General features: G+C 48.8%; 3 protein-coding genes across 3 annotated transcripts in view; 1 reads left to right on the top strand and 2 right to left on the bottom strand.

The window, feature by feature from the left end:
- The first annotated feature begins 207 nt into the window (after nucleotides 1–207).
- Nucleotides 208–5,195, top strand: dnttip2 (deoxynucleotidyltransferase, terminal, interacting protein 2). The gene is made up of 7 exons (XM_084472667.1): nucleotides 208–344; nucleotides 700–2,723; nucleotides 3,035–3,173; nucleotides 3,433–3,528; nucleotides 3,848–4,012; nucleotides 4,487–4,596; nucleotides 4,854–5,195. The coding sequence occupies exons 1-7, from the start codon at nucleotides 225–227 to the stop codon at nucleotides 4,957–4,959; spliced, it is 2,760 nt and encodes a 919-aa protein (XP_084328793.1). The 5' UTR covers nucleotides 208–224; the 3' UTR covers nucleotides 4,960–5,195.
- Nucleotides 5,196–5,442: 247 nt separating this feature from the next.
- spata6 (spermatogenesis associated 6) lies at nucleotides 5,443–18,187 on the bottom strand. The gene is made up of 12 exons (XM_084472895.1): nucleotides 18,079–18,187; nucleotides 17,743–17,791; nucleotides 17,555–17,596; nucleotides 17,176–17,300; nucleotides 16,431–16,511; nucleotides 12,628–13,128; nucleotides 10,600–10,717; nucleotides 10,403–10,455; nucleotides 10,049–10,212; nucleotides 7,175–7,271; nucleotides 6,337–6,425; nucleotides 5,443–5,752 (listed from the first exon to the last, which is right to left on the bottom strand). Exons 1-12 carry the CDS (start codon nucleotides 18,154–18,156, stop codon nucleotides 5,605–5,607), a joined length of 1,545 nt encoding a protein of 514 aa, XP_084329021.1. The 5' UTR covers nucleotides 18,157–18,187; the 3' UTR covers nucleotides 5,443–5,604.
- Nucleotides 18,188–19,572: 1,385 nt separating this feature from the next.
- agbl4 (AGBL carboxypeptidase 4) overlaps nucleotides 19,573–20,067 on the bottom strand; it is a gene marked incomplete at both ends in the record, with an annotated part of 50,910 nt that continues 50,415 nt past the window's right edge. The window contains 2 exon segments of the mRNA XM_084473516.1: nucleotides 19,573–19,681; nucleotides 19,937–20,030. Coding sequence (XP_084329642.1) covers nucleotides 19,573–19,681; nucleotides 19,937–20,030 — 203 coding nt within the window.

Below are 20,067 nucleotides of genomic sequence, written 5' to 3'. Positions count from 1 at the left end.
GGTGTGAAGTTCAAAGGCTGTCTTTATGTCGATTGCATGTGGAAAGTCGTTTTTCCTGAATTAGATCAAGATAAAATAAAAAGATATATAGTTGGAGTCAACCATTAAACAACATATATTAAGTTCATTAATTAATAACAAAGTTAAACATTAACGTTAGGAACGTGAACAAGTGCGGGCAATAATTAAGAATTGAACCATTCTGCACACAGTAGATCCACCACATGTGGCCGGAAGTTCTAGAGGACTATCGTCATAGCAAGATGGTGGCCACCAGGAGAGGAGTACGCGTGTTCTCCCCAGTTAAAACAAAAACAAATTCCGATGAAGCTCCTGATGTTCAAGTAAGTTAAAGAGACAATTCATGCATTGTTACTAATGTAAATGAACCCGATCAATAAATCGCTAGTGGTCGTAGTAGACTACAACATGTAATTTCGCGTGACACTGCTGGTGTTCACGTGGCTGTAAAGTAGACTAGAGTGCTGGCTTAGTCAAGTCTTTCCATAGTTTGTAAACAGTTGGGTGTTTTGAATACATATTGAAAAACAAAAGACCGAATACAAAGCATTATGGCGTGTGGAAGGGGCATTTTAACAATGCTTGTGATCCTATCTAAAATGTAATCTAATATAAAACATGGCTCTATAAACGATTTCGGCGTACGTTTTATCCTTTCCTCGATATCTTGTCCTGCAGGCCACCCCATCCACCGCCCACAGAACGAGACGTGCAGCGAAACAATCGGAAAACTCGGAGGAAGAATCCAGAAACCAGCATGGGGAGAGCTCCGTAGAGTCCATCCCGTCTTCACTGAGCAGACGGCCGCCAAGAAGATGCACGAAGCATTCCCGGCTTCACAGTCCGCCGCAGCCCTCCACCCCCGCAGACTCCGACATGGAGTCCGGCTGCTCTGCCCTGTCCGACAGCGAGGCTCCGTCCGACAGTATCAAGACCATGGACGGGACAGCCCGCACCGCTAGCCAGGAGGGGGAAGCGGGCTCCGAGGCGGAGTCATGCTCGTCGCCGGTGTCCGAAAAGCGGCGCTCACGCCGGACTATTCGAGCGAGGAAAACCCCGGAAAGGCCCTGCACGTCTCACAGTGACGTAGGGGAACAGGAGGCCAGCGCCCAGAGGGCCACCAGGAGCTCCCGAAGGAGCACCCGCACCAGGGCGTCGGCCAAGACGCCGGGGGCATACGCCGAACTCTCGGACGGCGACAGCTGCGCGTCTGGCGCCCCCGCAGGCCTGCCGTCGGCCGGCCGGGCCACCCGCTCGGCCCGGCGCGCGCCCCTCAGCCAGCCCATCCCCCTGCACCTGGACGCGGCCTCAGAGGACTCCCAGTCCCCCGCCCACCGCGGCGGGCGGGGACCCCGAGCCGCCAGGGGGAACACGACCTCCGATCTGTCCTGCGACTCCGAAGGGCTCGAATCCGGGCCCAGCACGCCGTCGCGGAGGAGCACCCGCATGCGCGCCGGCTCCCTGGCCGCCGCCGCCGCCGCCGCCGCCACCGACTCGGACTCGGAGGTCCTCCAGGTGATCCTGGTTCCGAGCAGAGCGGCCCGGCTCTCGGTGGTTCTGGAGCGGGTCGTGGGCGACGAGGAGCTCGGCGAGGGCCCCCACGCCCCCGAGGAGGGAACCGAGGCCCAGCCCGCTGGGCGCCAGAGCCCGCTGAGCGAGTCCAAGCTAGAGGTTACGGTGGTGGACGAGGCAGACTGCACCATGGTGGAGGATAAGACCATCATCTTAGAGGAGGAGGAGGAGGAGGAGGAGGAGGGGGACGCGACGAAGGCCGACCTCCCACCCGTTTGCGACGAGCCCGAGGGGGCGGAGATGGTCCGCGTCGGACGCGAGGGCGGCGTGGCGGTGTCGGCGGCGCCGGCGGCGCCGGCCGGCATCGCGACGGAGGGCGCCGCCGCCGGGGCACAGCCGCCATCGGACACGACGGCCGAGGCAGAGGGCATCGCGGGAGGGCTCTCCGGCGAACGCGAGGACCCGGCGTCCTCGGCAGGCGGTGAGGAAGTGACCGCCGGAGACCAGCAGAGGGAGCTGCCCCAAGACAGCGAGGGTGACGCGCTGCCGCCGACGCAGGAAGAGCCGCCACAGCCGACCCAGGAAGTGCCGCCAACGACGGAGGAAGTGCCGCCAACGACGGAGGAAGCGACGGCAGCGACCCAGGACGACATGGAGGTGGACGCCTCAGGTCAAGAGGCCCGGCAGGAAGACCGGGCGGACCGGGCCATCGCGCCGGAGCCCGAGCAAGCCCGAGACCAGCCCATCCAAGTGACCAGCAGCCAGGACCCCAAGGTCAGAGTGGAGCCCGTCTCTGAGCCCGCCCCCCAACGCTCTGACGTGGTGGTCCGACAAAAGACGTCAGGGGTCATCAGCCTGCTGGACAGCAGTGAAGAGGAGGAGGAGGAGGAGGAGGAGGAGGAGGCAGGTGATGACTGTGTGATTCAGGAGGAGGGTGACGACGACAAGGGGGAACTTGTGGCGCCAGAGAGGGCGGGTTCTTCACAGCCTTCTGACGGCGCGGGGGCCAGCGGTCTGTTCATGATTGACACACGGCCCGGCCAGGAGGCGGACCTGCAGTACCTCAAGGAGCGAGGGGAGGAAGAGGAAGAGGAAGAGGAGGAGGAGGAGGAAGACTTTGTGGACGAAGAGGGGGATGAGGACGACGACGAATACAAACAAATGCTCTTCTATAGTAGGAATCCTCAGACGTAAGTGTGCCTCACGCCACGGGGTCTGCCCCACATCCATAGCTTGTAGGTGTCATTTTGTGAGGGTCAAAATGTTAAACACTGATAAAGCTTTGGTCGTTGCCAGCAAACGGCGCCCAGAGAAATGTAAATGCTCCACCTGTTGGCTCCGCAGCGACACTAGAGTTGCTCTGTCTACACTCACTCACTCACACATATATAGCCCCACTCCACACACACACACACACACTTCTATCGCATGAAATGGAGAAATGAGTCGTGACGGCACCCTGTGAAGAATCTTTCTCTCCGCTTTGCCCATTTTGTTCCAGGAAAGACTGGTCCACTCGTATTGACCCGGGCCTGCGAGTGAAGGAGCTCGGGGGATTATACATCAATTTCGATGGCAGCAAATCAAAACCTGTGTCCAACTCGCTGCAAAAACTGAAGGATCCGAAGATCCAAGATGAGGTAAATAACTTTCATTGATTCCCCTCCCCCCACCACCACATCCTCCTCTTCCTGTTTGAAGGTGATCCGGGATGCAGACCGGGTAATGAATTGGGTATGCAAGAGTGTGCCACTTCAAACCCCCCCCCCTCCCCCCCCCCCTAGAGAAATGGTGTTTCTTCACGGTCTGACTCAAATCCGGTTTGACTTTGGCCGTGTATCCTTGCGCGGTGTTTGTGTTGAGTTCACCCCGCCTCCTCTCCCTCCCTCCGTCCCCTAGGCGATGAGGAACAGCGTGATGGGCCCCGAGTTTGAGAAGCAGAGCGCGGCTCCGCCGTACAAGGAAGCCAAGCGGAGCCTGAAGCTGAAACGCAAAGTAAGATGGGCCGCGTGTGGTTTGAGAAGCTTTTGTGTTGTCAAACGCCGTTCAGCGGCGACTGAATGGACGCGTATTACCATTCAGTGGACAGAGCGGTATTTGGTCTGGTGATTTGAGTTTTTTTTTGTTGTTGTTGTGCTGGCCCTTGAACCTCGCGGCGGTCGCCCTTGAGCAGGATCTGTCGTCCCCCATCTGCGCCGCATCGACTCGTATCCGCATTCACCGCGAAGTCGCGGTGGATGACGGTGTCGTCGACCGAATGGTAAACGTACGGGCGCGCGTGACTAACCGGCTACCTGCTCCGTCCGGTCCACAGGAGGAGCGGGACAAGACGACCGGGGACGGCTGGTTCAACATGAAGGCCCCCGAGCTCACCCCGGAGCTCAGGGCCGACCTCAAGGTCATCAAGATGAGGGGCGCCCTGGACGCCAAGCGGTTCTACAAGAAGAGCGACCGCGAGGGCCTGCCCAAGTTCTTCCAGGTGAGGGACGCCCGTCCTCTGACAGTGACATGGCTCACTAGAGTTGTTTCGATACCGATACTTGTGTCCAATACTGCCTAAAATGCAGTATCGGCGAGTACGCATGTCTATGTGCCGATTTATAAATATAAATGAGCTAGTTCTGAAAAATAAAATGGTCGACAGTAAGTGAACCGAATATACATTGCTGTCATCGGAAGAGAACCCTTCAATAAGAACTAGTGCTATTAGTAGGCACAATGCTAGATGCTGTATATACTCTGCCCATCCTCAAGTTCAGGAATTTTTTCGGGGTTTCGGAAGAAAAAAAAAAAAATACATCATCTCTTCACGTGCGTCCCAGTCACCGTGCTCCTCAGCTTTTAGTTTTGTTTTCTTCACACGGCGCTCGTCTGATCAGCCTTCATTCAAACAATGAGGTTGTGCTAACGATGTCTGAGTGAGTGAGTTTGAACTTTGTTTGTGTTGTTGTAGGTCGGTACCGTGATGGACAGCCACATGGACTTCTATCATTCCCGGCTTCCAAAGAAGGATCGGAAGAGGACGATGGCGGAGGAGCTGATGGCCGACTCGGACTTCAGACGGTAGGCTTCTACTCGGAGGCACACTGATTCACACCAAGTTTAACCATTTCATGGCCAAGCCTGTCCAATCCATGCTTCTGTCATTTGCAACTTTTCCTTCCATTTTGAAATGCCTGATGATTTCAGAGACACTTAAACGTTTCATATTGTGTCTCCATAAAGACCAGGACTCCGTGAGAAAGACGCACGGCCTGTTCTGCTCATGCAGTCTACTCCTCTTAGCTTGTTCTAAAGAGTCTGTTTCTACCCTTCCTCAGGAAAAACAAGAAGAAGTACCTGGAGATCATGGCAGAAAAGACGGCGGCGGCTGCTGGCCGCTCTAAAAAGAAGAGGTTTAATCAGAAGAAACCTGCAGCGGTCTGACCGGGTCCGGGCATTCAGATCAGTTATCTCACGCCTTCATTCATAATGTCAACCAATGACTCCTAAAAGAGAGGCTTAGCCATAAGCCTTCGGGGCCTATATAATATAAAGGGTGTTTAGCATCAAGCATATGATACACGCTTCCAGGATTGAATAATTGCTAACATGTGTATTAAGTATACAGATTAGCTAAGATGAGTGCATTTTCTATAAATGAATAAAAAGATGTACACTTATTTGATTATTCAATGGAAACTTTTGTATTTACTGGATGTTTGGAAACCAAAGATCAATCTTGCATTCAAGTTTTTAGGCTTACATTTAATTGTCATGATTTGGCTTATTATGCATGTAATTCAGAAGTTTTTAAAGACATGGTTCTGTAAAAATGTTTTAACATAAGCTACACACAATTGCAGTCTACACAAAAAAATATTGAGCTCCTAATACTAATTGCTGTTAGATGAGAAATGCTGTAAACAGTGTCATTTATATTCAAACCAATGGGACAAATCATAAAGCAAACCTTCTGGACCGAATGTCACTTCATGCAGCCACAGTGGAAATGTTTATTGCTCCATTGCGATCCCTTTGTGCCTCCTCCGTCGGAACCGGGATGTTCCATAACTCGCCGGTCGGGGTCTGTTAGTCGTCGTAGGTGGCCTTCCGGTACATACTCTGGTAGATCTTACCAAGGCTTTCCTCGAAGGCCTCTCTGTGAGGCCTGGGGAAGCGGTCACCCGACGCTGGTTTGCTGCCGTAGACCCCCTCAGCCCATTCTCCTGGACTGCCTCTAAAGAAGCAGAGATGAAATACTCAAACCATAGCTCCTATCTCACCTACAGCACCTTTAATGATATTGGAGTATCAATCACTTAATTAATATCTGAAATAAAGGTCAGGTGTGCCAATGGCAGCTAGAATGACTCTATATATTTGCTGTGCCATTATGGACCGGATGGTGAAGACAGAGGAGAACGGGGTGGAGAAGAGAAGGAATGACATCTAACATGGGACAACAGGTGGTAATCAAACCTTAGTCGCTACAAGGTGTATTGCCTTCATACCACTATACAGTATAGCGCTATTCTAACCAGTTGCTAATCAAAACGCTTTACAATTAATGCCCTCACATTAACCCTGTCAGTCACACACCATGCGAGAGAACAGCCCTTTCCATTGTCTGAGCAAGGTGTCAGCAAGGGACACCTTGACACAGCTAGGAGGCGGCGAGGATCGAACTAGCGACCTTTCAGTTGCCAGACAACCTGCTCTACCTCCTGAGCTCCTGCCACCAAAATGTTAATTAAAAGTGTGTTTTGTACTTTTTAAGGAAGCAAAAGAGTGGAGAGGAAAGCAGAGCAGTGGGTATTTTACCTGTCCTGTGAGAACAGGGGCCCACAGTGAGCTCCATCACAGAAACCACCTGCCCTCTGTTGCTGCTCCTCCTCCTCCTCCTCCTCCATCTGCAGTCACAAGACAACCATCACCTTGACTTCAGCAGACACTCGAGGAACAGGCTCCCACCATGACAATGTCAATAGACGATGGCTTTTGTGTGTACATGTCATCGCACTTTAGGAAACAGGTTCAGGATATTACTTATTACATATGACTAGCCCAACTCCTATATGTGCAAGGTTGGGACTGACACTTAAAGGGGTTGGCTTTCTGAACACCTATAAGTTCTTCGCATCACTGTTCCAGCTTTCTTATGCTTCTTACGTTCCAAGGTGAGAGGAGAAACAACTGGAAAATGCTAGGGTAATATTCTCTGAGAAAAAAATACAACTTCAGACCTTATAATCATGGATTATTAGTATCTACCTAGCATAAATACTGCAGCGCTTATATTTACAGATTGACCCGATTTTCTCTATTGCCTGAGCAGGTGGAGAAATGTGGGGGGTGAGTTATACTCTTTGGAAAAAACAATAGTACACACATGTATGTAATACAGATGTATATGTTGAAAAAAACTTTTTCGTTTGCGAGATTCCCTCGGGTCCCTGAAGTTGCCTTCTTGTTCTTCTGCAGTGAGCGACGGCCTAGCCCCCTACAGATGGTCAAAGCTCTCAGCCCAAGGTGTCAGAATGGTTGATGAGGAGCAACACCTTCGACAGTGTGTCCTGCTAGGGCTATGGCACTCTGACCACAGTCAAAAGGTGGTTGGTTCTTGTCCCAACAAAAGGTCAAGGGGTCACGGGTCACTCACAAGGTGTTTGGGACTTGTTCCGTGGGTCTGTAGAATCCTCTGGACCCGGCTGTGGATCTGCTCCCACTGCGAGGGACCGGGGGGACTGCTGCGCAATCTAAGAAAGACAGTTGGAAACTTTTTGCTAACATTTTCCTTGTCACTATTTTGTAATTTTAGCAGACCCTTCCATCAGAAGCGACTTGCAGTGAATTCAGACGTCTTGAATGAGCTGGTAGGGGTAAGGGCATCTTGCTCAAGGATGCAGAGATCAGGTTGGGCTGTGGACATTGGGGATTGAACCCTGGTCCTTCTGCCCGGGGCTCCAACATCAATAAACACTACACTAGCCTGGGAGAGAAAACTCTGTAACAAAAGCAAGGTAAAGTTGGTGTTTCATAGCCAAGGTCATTATGGTCTACATTCACAATAATTTGTTCCAACTGCCTGTTCAGGACTGAGATGGACGTCAAGACTGAAAAGGACAAGAAAGATTTCCCTGTCGACCTGGAATGAGCTGCCAAAACACTCCAAACTGACTGATCTCCTCTCCCGTCCTGACTTCAAAAACCTCCAGAAAGATTTGGAGCACCAGAAAATGATTGCCTGTCGTCTTTGCACTTGAATTTTCTATTTTTCTTTTTGTTATTCTGTGTATCGCTAAAAAGTTGTATATTCTGGGAACACACAATGTTCCTTTACTGCACCTTACCCCGGTGCAGTGCTGCCCTTTTTGGGTAAATATAAAAATACATTTAAAAAAGAGGCCAACGCCCATCCCACAGTGAGACTCAAAGTGTTGGTTCTGTCCACTAGTCTGTGCTGTATACTAGCAAAAGACAGAGATATCGCCGTGACAACCTGGCTCAAACCTGCCTCATCCACTTGACACATTCTTTTCTTCTTCTTTTTTTGCACATCATGAAAACGAAATACAGTCTACCACATAAATGGCAATACTTCCTTTGACCAAAATCAATGTTGGCACCCTTATATATACACACACACACAACAACACAAACAAAGAGAAAGAAAGCAATTTCACAATTGATAGAGCCAAGTTTGCATTTAAACTACAGCCATGGACGCTCGGCGTCAATACGCTATAAATGAATTCTGTCTGTTGAGAAAATAAATAAATGAAATGACACAGAGGAGAGACACAAAGAAGTCAGTCAGTGCGACAATAAACGGATAAATTCCTCTATTGCTACCTTGTTTGCGTCGGAGTGGCTTGACGCGGACTGACTGATGGACGTGTGGTGGCAAAAGGCTCTGTCGGGTTTTCCTCTGTGATTAGATAAATGTACTGTTCTATTTGCAAAACTCATTGAGGACAAATCATTTGTGTGTGTGTGTGTGTGCGTGTGCGTGTGCGTGCCTGCGTTGGTGCGTGCGTGTTGGTGCGTCTGTGCGTGCGTGCGTGCGTGCGCGTGTGTATGTGTGCGTGTGTGTGTGTGTGCGTGTGCGTGCCTGCGTTGGTGCGTGCGTGTTGGTGCGTCTGTGCGTGCGTGCATGCGTGTTGGTGCGTGCGTGCGTGCGTGTTGGTGTGTGTGTTGGTGCTTCGGGGCCTCAGAGACAATAGTCGCCCTTTGGCATCCATCATTTCCTCTTCCCATCAGCGGCTCGCCGGAGAGACGTGACCCCGTCGCCTTTGGGGGGAATCTACAACAGACGGGCTCTAATCTCCCGCCCGGCCGGCCTGGTCGCGTTTTCAATTGAGACAGAAGTATCATTCATTTCCCACAATTTACTTCTCCCCCCCCCCCCTCCCCCGACCCTTGTTTAAAATTGTCTATTGATTTTAATGTTTACTTATTGAGGGACAGGAAGGGGAGGGGGCGGAGCGGGGGGGGCAGAACAAACACTACGCGGAACATGGCTGCCGTCGACGTGTTCAACTGGCAGCTGCTGCGATCGATCACCAAGTCTCTCACAATGTATTAAAGAGTGCGTCGGGTCAAACGCATCGGGTCTCGGGCTGAAACACAAATCAATACCATTTTCCTTTTTGTTCTCCCGCCACCCCCCCACCCCCCTTCCCCCCCCCCTCCCTCCCTCCCTCCAGTAATGAACAAACATGACAAGGCATCAGCTCCTGTAATTTGAGAGGTGGGGGAGAATTCATCCTGGCTGTCGAGTGTGATCAAAATTAAAGATTAGCGCCATATGGGCACGCACACATGCACACAAACAAGCACACACACACACACACACACACACACACATGCAAACAGACAGACAGGTGCATGCACACACAGACACGGGTTTCATGAGAGAGCCATATTTGTCAATATCGCATAATTGAAAATTCATATTGAGGTGCTGCTCTTTCCTCACCACACCAAGCCTCAGGACGTTTTGAGTAAACAAATGGTTTACACAAGGAAATCAGAACAAATTCAAAGCAAATTTCACCCACAAAAAGGTTGTTTGCTTGGGCGAAGGCCGAACATGGGAAATTGGGTTTTAGGGCCAGAGATGCCAGTCAGTGTGGATTTCCAAAACAAGAAAGAGATATACAAATTTAATAAAGCACACTCCTTTCTTTGATATTAAGTGTAAAAAATGTGAAAAGCTTGCATTCCCCAATAAAACCAGATAAACATCTTGTTTCTGTGTGACATCCTGTGTCACACGCACTTCCAACTCAGGCAGTTGGCAACAAGGTATAGACAGTAGTATATATAGACTGTAGCCTTTCCATTAACACTGAAGTCAAGCAATACGCCTAACTGAACTCAATAGCCACATGACAAAAAACCCACTTAAGAGGGCTTAATGGAACAATCCTGCACTCAATTGCTCTAAAGCTTTTTATGGTGTTAAATTGGCTTATCAGCAGTAAAGAACTTTTAGAAAGAGAGAAGTTTAGTTCTATTCAAGTTTCCCAACCGTTCTTGGATAGACGAGTGTCCCAGATGCAGAGGGCTCCTGGAGGAAGAGGCCCCTGGGATGGACCACGCCTTCTCCACAGGGGTCCCGATCTGACCCTCCTCTCCACGCCACCTCCTCTGAGCGTCAGGAGACAACCCGGTCATGGTTGAACCTGACCTTGACTGGAGGAGGTCAGAGGTCAAATGGGGGTCAACAGGGTCAAATGTCTGACTAAATATTTATTTTATATTTTTCATTCATAAGATAATATTTGACATGCCTCGTTCATACATTTACCAAACGTCAACGTTTCATCAAATGATGGCCGACATTACAGATAGTCACTTAACATAAGTTTAAGTTAGTACTCACCTTATCTAACTTGGGCCGGTAGCTTCCCAGCAAAGATGAATCTAGGGCAATAACTATATTTAGAAATATGAAAGATTGATCTTAGTATTATTTATTAACATTTCCTTCCAGAAACAGACCAAAAATGGAGAAAGAAAGTATTTATTATGATACCTGTACAGCATTTGTGAGTGAGTGAGTGAGTGAGTGAGGCTCACCAGGGTGATCCGCTGTGAAGCGGGCAGAGCCAAAGCGATGCAGGACGCTCTCTCTAGTAGGAGAGACAGGCTGGTAGGAGGGAGACACCGAGAAGGAAACACCGCTGCAAAACGGAACCTAGTGCGGCCATCACACACAATAGGAGACAAAGTCAAAGTGGTTGGATTTTCCCCCGTCCCCGCACCATCGCAAGTCGTATTTAAACAATGCAGAAATATTACGAGACACGGTGAGGCGCTTTGGCAGATGGTATTTACATCTTTCATTTTCTCTATACATAAAAACAAAATCTCTTACAGGCCCGGAAGGGCGTCTTTCAACTTTACTATCGTAGGGAAATATCTAAACGATACCTTGGGCAAACATAAAGGAATTAAGAAGCGGAGCTGCAATCTGGAATATCAATTACGGACGAAAGAAAAGTAGACCCAAACACAAACAGCAAAACAAGCTTTAGTCAGTCTTACTTACTTAGCCAAATGCGATAACAATCGCGGGCATTAATCATAATACATCACTGCTACGGGGGAAACAGGAGCGCTACTTAAGAGCCTAGCTTTCTCCCTGCTCCCCCTCTGTTCCACTTTCATTCCAGCCCCTAATCGCTGCTAGGCGGCCGCAGCAAAGGTTGCGAGGAAAAACCCAAGAAATCCTTCACTAATGCATGCCTGCTAATTGCCCTTTGTTGCTGTTGCTGTTGTGGTGGTAGTCAACCAGATATTATTCAGGTTGGCCGTGGCAGGGTGCTGTTCACCAGCCTCTTTACATTCCCCCCAACATGGAGTTTGTGGGGCAGACATCTGTAATGCATTCATCACGGAGGCCAGACTACTTCATTAGGTATCTTATTTGTTAATTGCAGCTTGACACATAATTACCAGGGTTAATTGTAGCCCAGGGAGTCGCCATGGACTACCGGGGAGCGAGGGGGGGGGGGGGCATGCGCCTCCGCTCTCACGCGCCGTTCATATGTATCACAAACAACCATCAACAAACAAGTGACAACAAACAGCTCGCCGCCTCAGCCTTTTTGCTTGACATGGAGGGGGGTGGGGGGGTGGGGGGACATCACAGGGAATTTTGATCGTCATAGCGCTAGATTAGATTAGACTTCAATGTGCGTTCTGATTGAAATCCAGATGGGGGCCCAGGGAGATTTCTATAATATCCTATATCCCCCGAGGCTATGCAATCAGCCGATCACTGCGCCCCGTCCCTTCATATGCAAATGTGTTATAGTGGAATAATGCATGTAATTAAAGCATTTGTAGTAAACACAAGGGCAGCGGTTGGACTTCTGGACTCAATCGCAACAAACGGACTCGCAGCCCTGCTTTGAAGGGTTCAGCTTGATGTGGAGGGGGAAATAACAGAGAGTATGGTATCAGAAACATAAAACACACACACTAAAGGACATTCACTTTTGAGGTCGGAAGACCGGCCTCAAGAAAAGACCCCACCAACACCCTACCAAGCAAAGAAAAGACCCCACCAACACCCTACCAAGCAAAGAAAAGACCCCACCAACACCCTACCAAGCAAAGAAAAGACCCCACCAACACCCTACCAAGCAAAGAAAAGACCCCACCAACACCCTACCAAACAAAGACCAGTCGTCTGTTCTGTTTGTAGTGTGCAATTGTGCTGCTGGCCCACGGACCCATGAAATCCTCCTCACTGTATTTTAACATGTGTGTCGTATACTTCATGCACGGCCGCCCTCCATTACTCCTCACTTTTAAACGATCAGCGAAGAATGCCAAATAAAAAGTTCGACGGGCATAAACAACGACGGCAAATCAATTCCTCCCCGCCGCGATCCATCCATCCATCAGTCTGTCTACCATCTATCAGTCCGTCTATCCATATCACCATCTGTCCATCCATCAATCTCTCCCTCTGTACATCCCCCATCCACCCATCTATCTATCCATCCATCGCGGTGGTGGTAGCGTTAGTATTCACAGCTCATGGTTGCTAGGGGACCAGGGGATGGCAAGGGGGGGGGGGGGACGACGTCCACCCACCAGGAAGGGGGGCTGGGTCTGCGTCTGCTTCCTGAAGTGGTGGGGCCCCAGCTGGAGGTGGGCCAGCCGCGCCCGGGCGTCCTCCGAGAGCTCGCACATCCTGCGGTGGGTGTAGGGCGACAGGGCGCGCGCCACGGAGGCCGCCGTGGGCTGCTGGTACCCGGGAGACGCCTCAGCGCACGGGGGCCCTCTGGGCCGACCTCGCTCCTGGCGCCCGGTCCTCTGGGCACCGTGGCGACGGCGAGGGAGGGAAACGGGCGTGGGTGGCGCTGAAAGAGGGCCGGTCCCGGGCGACTCCGTGGACAGGACAGAGTCGCCCGTTTTATCCTTCTCTTTCCCTCTGTTTGAAGGACTCCGTCTCCCAGGGCCCCCCCGGGTGCGCCGCGGAGTGGCGGGAGAGCTAGGCTGGGATCTGGAGCGCAGGGGCGGGGACGTTGTTCTCCTTGGGCTACTACGTCTGGGGCGGGAAGGAGAAGACCTCTCTGGGGGGAGGCCACGTAACTGCAGACAGAGAGAGAGAGACACAGAGAGAGAGAGAGAGAGAGAGAGAGAGAGAGAGAGAGAGAGAGAGAGAGAGAGAGAGAGAGAGAAAGAAAGAAAGAAAGAAAGAAAGAAAGAAAGAGAGAATTAACCAGGATGAAGAGTGAGATGCTGCACTTGCCCCATAATGGCCACAGTGCATTGTCCTCTGGCTCTCTCTGAAAACTGCAGAGTTATGCCTTCACAGATGCTGCAGCCATCACAGCCCCCCGGTCTTTTAATGAGATATGAACCATTAAACTATTAGTTAATTCAGACAGCCCATTACACAACAACAACAACAACAACAATACAAGAGCAGCAGCGGCAGGAGAGTAGCTACCCCAGACCTTCCAGCCACTGAGCCCACCTCTGCAGCATGGCACCAATAACTCCGATAGCTCCAATAACATAGTCCTCACAAGCAATATTCCCTTCCTCAGGCTGATGCCGGTCGGCTGGTGGGGAGGGGGGGGGGATAAATAAGTTAAGAAAAAATGTTAATTATGTTTGATGGCTATCTGCCGTCTAATACAATCAAGAGGCCTTACGGAGCTGTAAAACAAATATGATCTAAATGCTAATCAGGGACATTGTGGAACATTAAAACTCATTAAAAAATAAAGAAAGACACAGAACGATGGATGAGTTCTGGATTGAGGTTTGCCATTTCTGAGGCATTTATTTAATGGAATCAAACAGAGCAAAGATTTACCGCCGGGTTCCCTTTCCCCGCCTGCCCGCTCCCCGTTTGCTCAGCCTCTGTTTACAGGCGTGGACCGGGAGGCTCGCTCAGACACACACACACACACACACACACACTTAAACGCTCCTCGCGTTCCAGGGCCCGGGCGCCAAGGGCTTGTCCGATGCGATTAGTCGCCGTGCCGCTGTTGTCGCTGCAGCGTGATGCAACGCTACGTCCTTGAGATAAACAAAGCCGGGCTTGCCAGAATTAGCCTTTGCAAAAAAAAAAAAAAGGACCACAACCGAAACCGAAAACGGCCTGTGTATGTGCATGCACGCAATTAACGACGAAGCCATTGTTGTCGTATCAAGACGGGGGTAAATAAGAGTACAAAACTAACAACAATAGAGAGAGAGTCAACAGCATGTGCATCATTCTGCATAGAGAGCGAGGCGGGTGTGTGCAAGGAGAAATCGGGACAGACAACCGGCCTGGAATAATACTGGGAAGAGAGAGGCAGATTAGGATGGAGAGAAGGTGAGGGGGAGATGGAGAGAGAGGGAGAGAGACAGAAAGTTTAGTTTGACAATATAAATGTACTATATTTACTTCTAAAGATAGAGGTATCTTTTGGGGGTGGGGTGAAAAGGAGAAAAGTGTGCCATCTTCTAAACTACCTAAATCAGTAATGAAACAAGGCACTGGGTGCGGTTTTGGCATGCCTCGCTGTCATAGGGAAAATGCCTGCGCTTAGAAGCCATTAGTGGAAGAGAAGGGGAGAAGAGAGAGATTCTCCTGGCTCACAGAGACGTCTGCTCTGATCCAGACAACCCCCAGAGGGGCTGGGGGGAGCAGACCTACAATCTTCCCCGTTGCCAGCAGCATCCTTCTTAAGCAAACAGCTCCACTCAGGATTACCTTACCTTGACAATGAAGGGCTGCTTATTGGCATAACGTGCCAACTCTATCTCTTTCTTGTTTTTGGGTTTGAAGGTAAAGTGCTTTTGCTTCCTTCTTTTTTTTTTGATTGACACAGAAGAGAAAAACCAAGCTACCATCCTATCAACTTGAGCAGTGTTCATCATCTTATAATGCATCAACATGCCACGCACGCACATGCACACACACGCACACACACACACACACACACACACACACAAAATGAAAGCAAAGAGGGAGAGACTGCTCCGAGGGAGGGAGAAGATGGAGGAGACAAACAAGAGTGAAGAAAACATACGGAACAAAAGCGTTGCCATGCCTTTGAAAGGTAAAATGGTGATTTTATTCAGCTAAGCACCGGCTGCCCTTTAAATCCTTGAAAAAAGTGCCCAGTGAAGGACAGACGCAGATGAGCCAGGATGCGCGAGAGATTAACCCTCTCTAGCGTATATAAAAGCCTTGCCTTTTACGTTCTCTGTAGCTGGGCAAGCTAGCCGTATGTAAATGGCCAACTAGCCCAGGATCAGAGTGTATGTTAAACGACAGCTAGCCAAGCTAAACAGTGTATATAAATGGTCAGCTAGACCAGCTACATTGTGTATATAAAAGGCAAGCTAGCCCAGCTACAGAGCGTATATATAAAAGGCATGCTAGCCCAGCTACAGAGCGTATATATAAAAGGCATGCTAGCCCAGCTACAGAGCGTATATATAAAAGGCATGCTAGCCCAGCTACAGAGCGTATATATAAAAGGCAAGCTAGCCCAGCTACAGAGCGTATATATAAAAGGCAAGCTAGCCCAGCTACAGAGCGTATATATATAAAAGGCATGCTAGCCCAGCTACAGAGCGTATATATAAAAGGCATGCTAGCCCAGCTACAGAGCGTATATATAAAAGGCAAGCTAGCCCAGCTACAGAGCGTATATATAAAAGGCAAGCTAGCCCAGCTACAGAGCGTATATATAAAAGGCAAGCCAGCAAGAGAAGCAGGGAGGCTTTGCTATCAGCAGCACAGATCCGTCCCTCTGTAATTACGCTCACAAGGAGACCACGCATACCCTTGAAACACTAGATGGACCGATGGATAGACGGCGATGCAGAAAGACAGACAGACAGAGGATAGAGAGAGATAAAGACAGAAATACACAGAAGTACATGGACGACGGCCAGAGAAGAGATACAGGCAGACAGAGATACAGAGAGAAAGACAGATATAAAGATTAACGGCAGAAGCCATGGCAACAATAGTAGGGAGATGGGTCGGTAGGCAGATAGGAATACAGGTATTGAAGCTACTCTTTAAAAACATGTTGGAAACTATCTGTAAAAGTGTGAATGATCTGTCACAGTGCGAACAGCGTAAGACTGAACAACATTCAGAATCATAACAAGCGAGCGAGCCGATATCGAACATACATGTTTGAGTGCGATAGTACCAGAAACGATGTTGGGTTAAACATCTTACATTTTATATACAAATTGCTTTCAAATTTGGTAGGTGGACTTTAATGTGCATATACATACAATCAAAATGAGCAGAAAGCCCTTTCCAAATGACGGCGTGCGTGTGTGTGTGTGTGTGTGCGTGTGCGTGGACCTCTCTCTGTGATGTGATTGGAGGATAAGCACGGAGAGCGCAACGAGCAACATCTTACAGGTGTGGCGGGCCGGCCGTCCGCTACATTCATCTCCTCGATGAAGGCGGTGGTGGCGAACTCCACCATTGGGGCAATTCCCTGTGGGGAGACAATGGGGGGGGCAGGGGGTGTACAGACAGTGTGGCGTTAACAGGCGGGGCAAAGACCAAAGCACCAGATAACCACGGCACTCACAACTCACACACAACAACCATTTACAGCCGCAAATGTATCCCCATCTACGCTTCACTCAATGGAGAGGCAAATTGGAGAAGAAGAAAAATCCAAAAAAAAATAAATGTCTAGTAGGATGTTTAAACAATGTGGCAATTTGCTGAGAGACATTTAAATTGCGGTGTGTTGACCAGCACATTGAAATCAGATGGTGAAGAGGGGGGGTGTTTACTGTCATTAAAATGACACCACTGCTCTGTGGGAGAAAGAGAAAAGTACAGAAAAACAAACAACAAAGGCATGGCGATCGGCTGGGAAAGGAATAAAGATATATAAATAACTAAACCACAACTTAGATAAACAGTGGACAGCAGGGTGAGGAGGGGAAACAACCACAATGATGGTGGTCTGTATTAGCATTTTAACATTGGTCGCGGTTTGATTTAATTAGTCAAGGAATAAAGTGTTGTGGTTCAAACAGGAAAAAACGTTTGGTAAAAAAAAAAAAAAGGAAAAAGATGAGAGGCAAACCCAAAAGGATTGGACCCCGGGTGAAGAAGAAGAGCCTGGAAGAGGAAAAGGGGCCTACAGGGAATGAAGTGCTCTTCCTCATGAAGATCTGTCTCTCAGGGGCCTCCTCGCTGGCCGTCAGCCGGGGCCCCGGGAAGACAAAGTCTCGCGTGCCCTCCTCCACCGTGGCCAGGATCTCACCCTCTAAGACACAGGTACACACGTACACACACACACACACACACACACACACACACACACACACACACACACACACACACACACACACACACACACACACACACACACACACACACACACACACAGAGTGAAGGGCAGGCAGGACAAATACCACTCCTCACACATGCATGAGGTACATAAAAGGTGAGAAGCAGTGTGTGTTTGCCTGGGTTAAAACAGGATCACAGCAGGGCCATGTGGTGTCATCACAGTCCTACCTGGAGGGACCATCTGAATCAGCTCCAAAGTCGAGGTGTCAGCTGAAAAATAAATAGAAAGGAAAGCCAAGCTAATTTTCTATAAGCTGGACCCTCAGTCAGAACCGCGGTTAACAGGCCAATATGCTAATCGGCAAATGCTTCAGGACTGACAGATGAGAGAGGGCTGCTCCCAGGAGCCCACTTACATTCCAGTTGTTCCGAAACACCAGCCGGGTCAACCACACCGGGGAAGGTCTGAATCCATAGAGAGAGAGGAATTTAGACACAATACCCTGCTACAGATATCGTGACTGGAGTGGTAATGAAAGTGTAAGAAGCATGAATGAATAGCATTCATAAAAAAAAATAATATATTTTTTATGTTTGGTTTGCCCTTGCAGAAAAAAAGGTGCACAATCCCGATTATTAGCGTGAATACACACGATTCGTAATTATTGTCATATCAGAACTCCTAAACAAACCCTAACAGCTGGTGTCCCCGGTCAAAGACTCTGCTCAGTGATATGATGCTTGGTCCTCACCCTGACGAAGACCATCTTGTGGTTGAAGAGCAGAGGAAAGATTGCAGGCACACAGTGGGTCTTCCTGTATTGACCCATGACACACGCGCTGAGGTAGATATCTTCTGGTCGGGCCAACCACGCCCCTGGGCAGGTGATCTACACACAAAGCAAGAGTAGGGATGGTTAGCAAAGTGAAGTGGTTGGGGTGTTCGATTCCAAACCAAAGGGTCCTGGGTTTGATGCCCGACGCCCGCAGCCTACCTGTAGCCATCATTGGGCAAGATACTTTACCTGCTCCTTATTGACATGTGTCTGATTGAAGTTCCTTTGGATAAAAGCATTTAGCCAATAGCAATGAACATTTTCACCTGTGTTTCTATGTGCCTTCAATAGAGACATTTGGATACATTTGTGGAAAAAAAAGGCTAAATCTAAAGTCTAAAGATTGGCGAAAGAGCTGACATTTTAGACAGCACCGAGCAAGAGGAACAAGATGCGTATCTTATCAGTGACATCCGACAGTAAATGCGTTGGTTACGAATGCTTACTTTCTGATTCGTGCCGAAAACTAAAGACTGAATAAAGACCATAACAGCACTTACAGAATGTATGTCCAGGTAAACGGTGCATTTTAGGATTTTCTGGTATGATTTGCTGGAGGACAACTTCACTGGAGTCAGTTCCTTCATTTTCAAAGTTTGTTGTCATGGCTTCCAAACAGGAAGACAGAACGGAAGTGGGTCATGTGACCTGAAACTAACCAATACAATCGTGCTGGTCCGAAGCCGTCACTTCACTTCACAGGGTACACGCGCACGCACGCGCATGCACGCACACACACACACACACACACACACACACACACACACACACACACACACACACACACACACACATTTATGTATAGCAAAAAAGTTGTATTTGTTACACTGAAATTGCATTTATACATACACAAAACTTCTTGCTTTATTATTTTTGAAGAAACTTCCATTGGCTTACAGCATATTTCCATGATGACAAATGCACAAGCATGTTATTATACACCAGATTGAGCAAAATGAGGTCCTGTTCATAATTGTTACCAACAATCATCACCATCATCAAACAACAATCAGAATCATGAGTCAAAATATATATAAAAAAAATGGAAGACATGCATGTATATATTTACATAGAAGAACAAATCAAAGTGAAGGCAAAGTGAAGCACACAGGCACATCCAGCACACATAAATGCAAACTAAATGAAGGCTTCAAATCATGTTTAAACTAGTCATTCTGCATGCATTACTCCAAATGAAACCTGTTATAACCCACAAACTATAATAGTGTACCATAGCTGCCCTGATAAATATCCTGCGAAAACCACACACCCCCTTTATGAGTATGAGAAACAGAAATGCTCTGCCTTTGCATTACAGTCAGTCTATCTGTGTGCCTTTCCATGCACTGGTGTGTCCACACCCCATCGTCCTCAGCCCGCTCTTCTTCCTTTGTCCATCTCCGGGTGTTTTTAATGTCTGATGCCTTGACTCTTCCTCTCCTTCTCACTGTCAGTCTTGTCTCTGTCTCCTGTGTTGGTCTTTCCATTCCCATTGGCTGTCTGCAGCATCACCTCAGAGCTGCAGAGGGTAACGACACAAAGGGGGAAAATGCAGATAATAGTTGTACACTAATGGTTGCTTTCAATTGTATTGCAAATCTTATGGTTATGTATACAGCGGAATTTGTGGGGATATGTTTTTATTATTGGAATATTGTTTTAACAAAAAAAATACGAAAATCTCCCAGAATGCAGCATCTTGTGTTAACAGAATGCGCTTTTCATTCATTTTAAAGCATTATTTATTAGACATTTATTGAGTTGAAGCCCTAACCTCTGAATGTGAGTGGGTCTGTTGTCCTTTATGAGGGTGTTGAGTTTGTAGTAATCCAGGAAAGTTCTGGCCACGTTCCTGCCAAGCTTCATGTCTGACGATACGGGTTAGTTAAGGCCTTTTAACCAACA

The sequence above is a fragment of the Micromesistius poutassou genome, assembly GCF_964030765.1.
Source record: "Micromesistius poutassou genome assembly, chromosome: 9".
Classification (NCBI taxonomy): Eukaryota; Metazoa; Chordata; class Actinopteri; order Gadiformes; family Gadidae; genus Micromesistius; species Micromesistius poutassou.
The sequence above is the reverse complement of the archived record's forward strand: the minus strand, read 5'-3'. Positions and strand labels throughout refer to the sequence as shown.

What these genes read in the sequence shown, in the direction of transcription:
- dnttip2 (XM_084472667.1), top strand. Translation starts at nt 225, where the DNA reads ATGTGGCCGGAAGTTCTAGAGGACTATCGTCATAGCAAGATGGTGGCC. An exon ending in TATAGTAGGAATCCTCAGAC is followed by an intron (nt 2,724 to 3,034) that starts GTAAGTGTGCCT and finishes ATTTTGTTCCAG; the next exon opens with GAAAGACTGGTCCACTCGTA. An exon ending in GCCTGCCCAAGTTCTTCCAG is followed by an intron (nt 4,013 to 4,486) that starts GTGAGGGACGCC and finishes GTGTTGTTGTAG; the next exon opens with GTCGGTACCGTGATGGACAG.
- spata6 (XM_084472895.1), bottom strand. Translation starts at nt 18,156, where the DNA reads ATGGGTCAATACAGGAAGACCCACTGTGTGCCTGCAATCTTTCCTCTG. An exon ending in TGTTTCGGAACAACTGGAAT is followed by an intron (nt 17,597 to 17,742) that starts GTAAGTGGGCTC and finishes TTTATTTTTCAG; the next exon opens with CTGACACCTCGACTTTGGAG. An exon ending in GAACAAGTCCCAAACACCTT is followed by an intron (nt 6,426 to 7,174) that starts GTGAGTGACCCG and finishes TTGTGACTGCAG; the next exon opens with ATGGAGGAGGAGGAGGAGGA.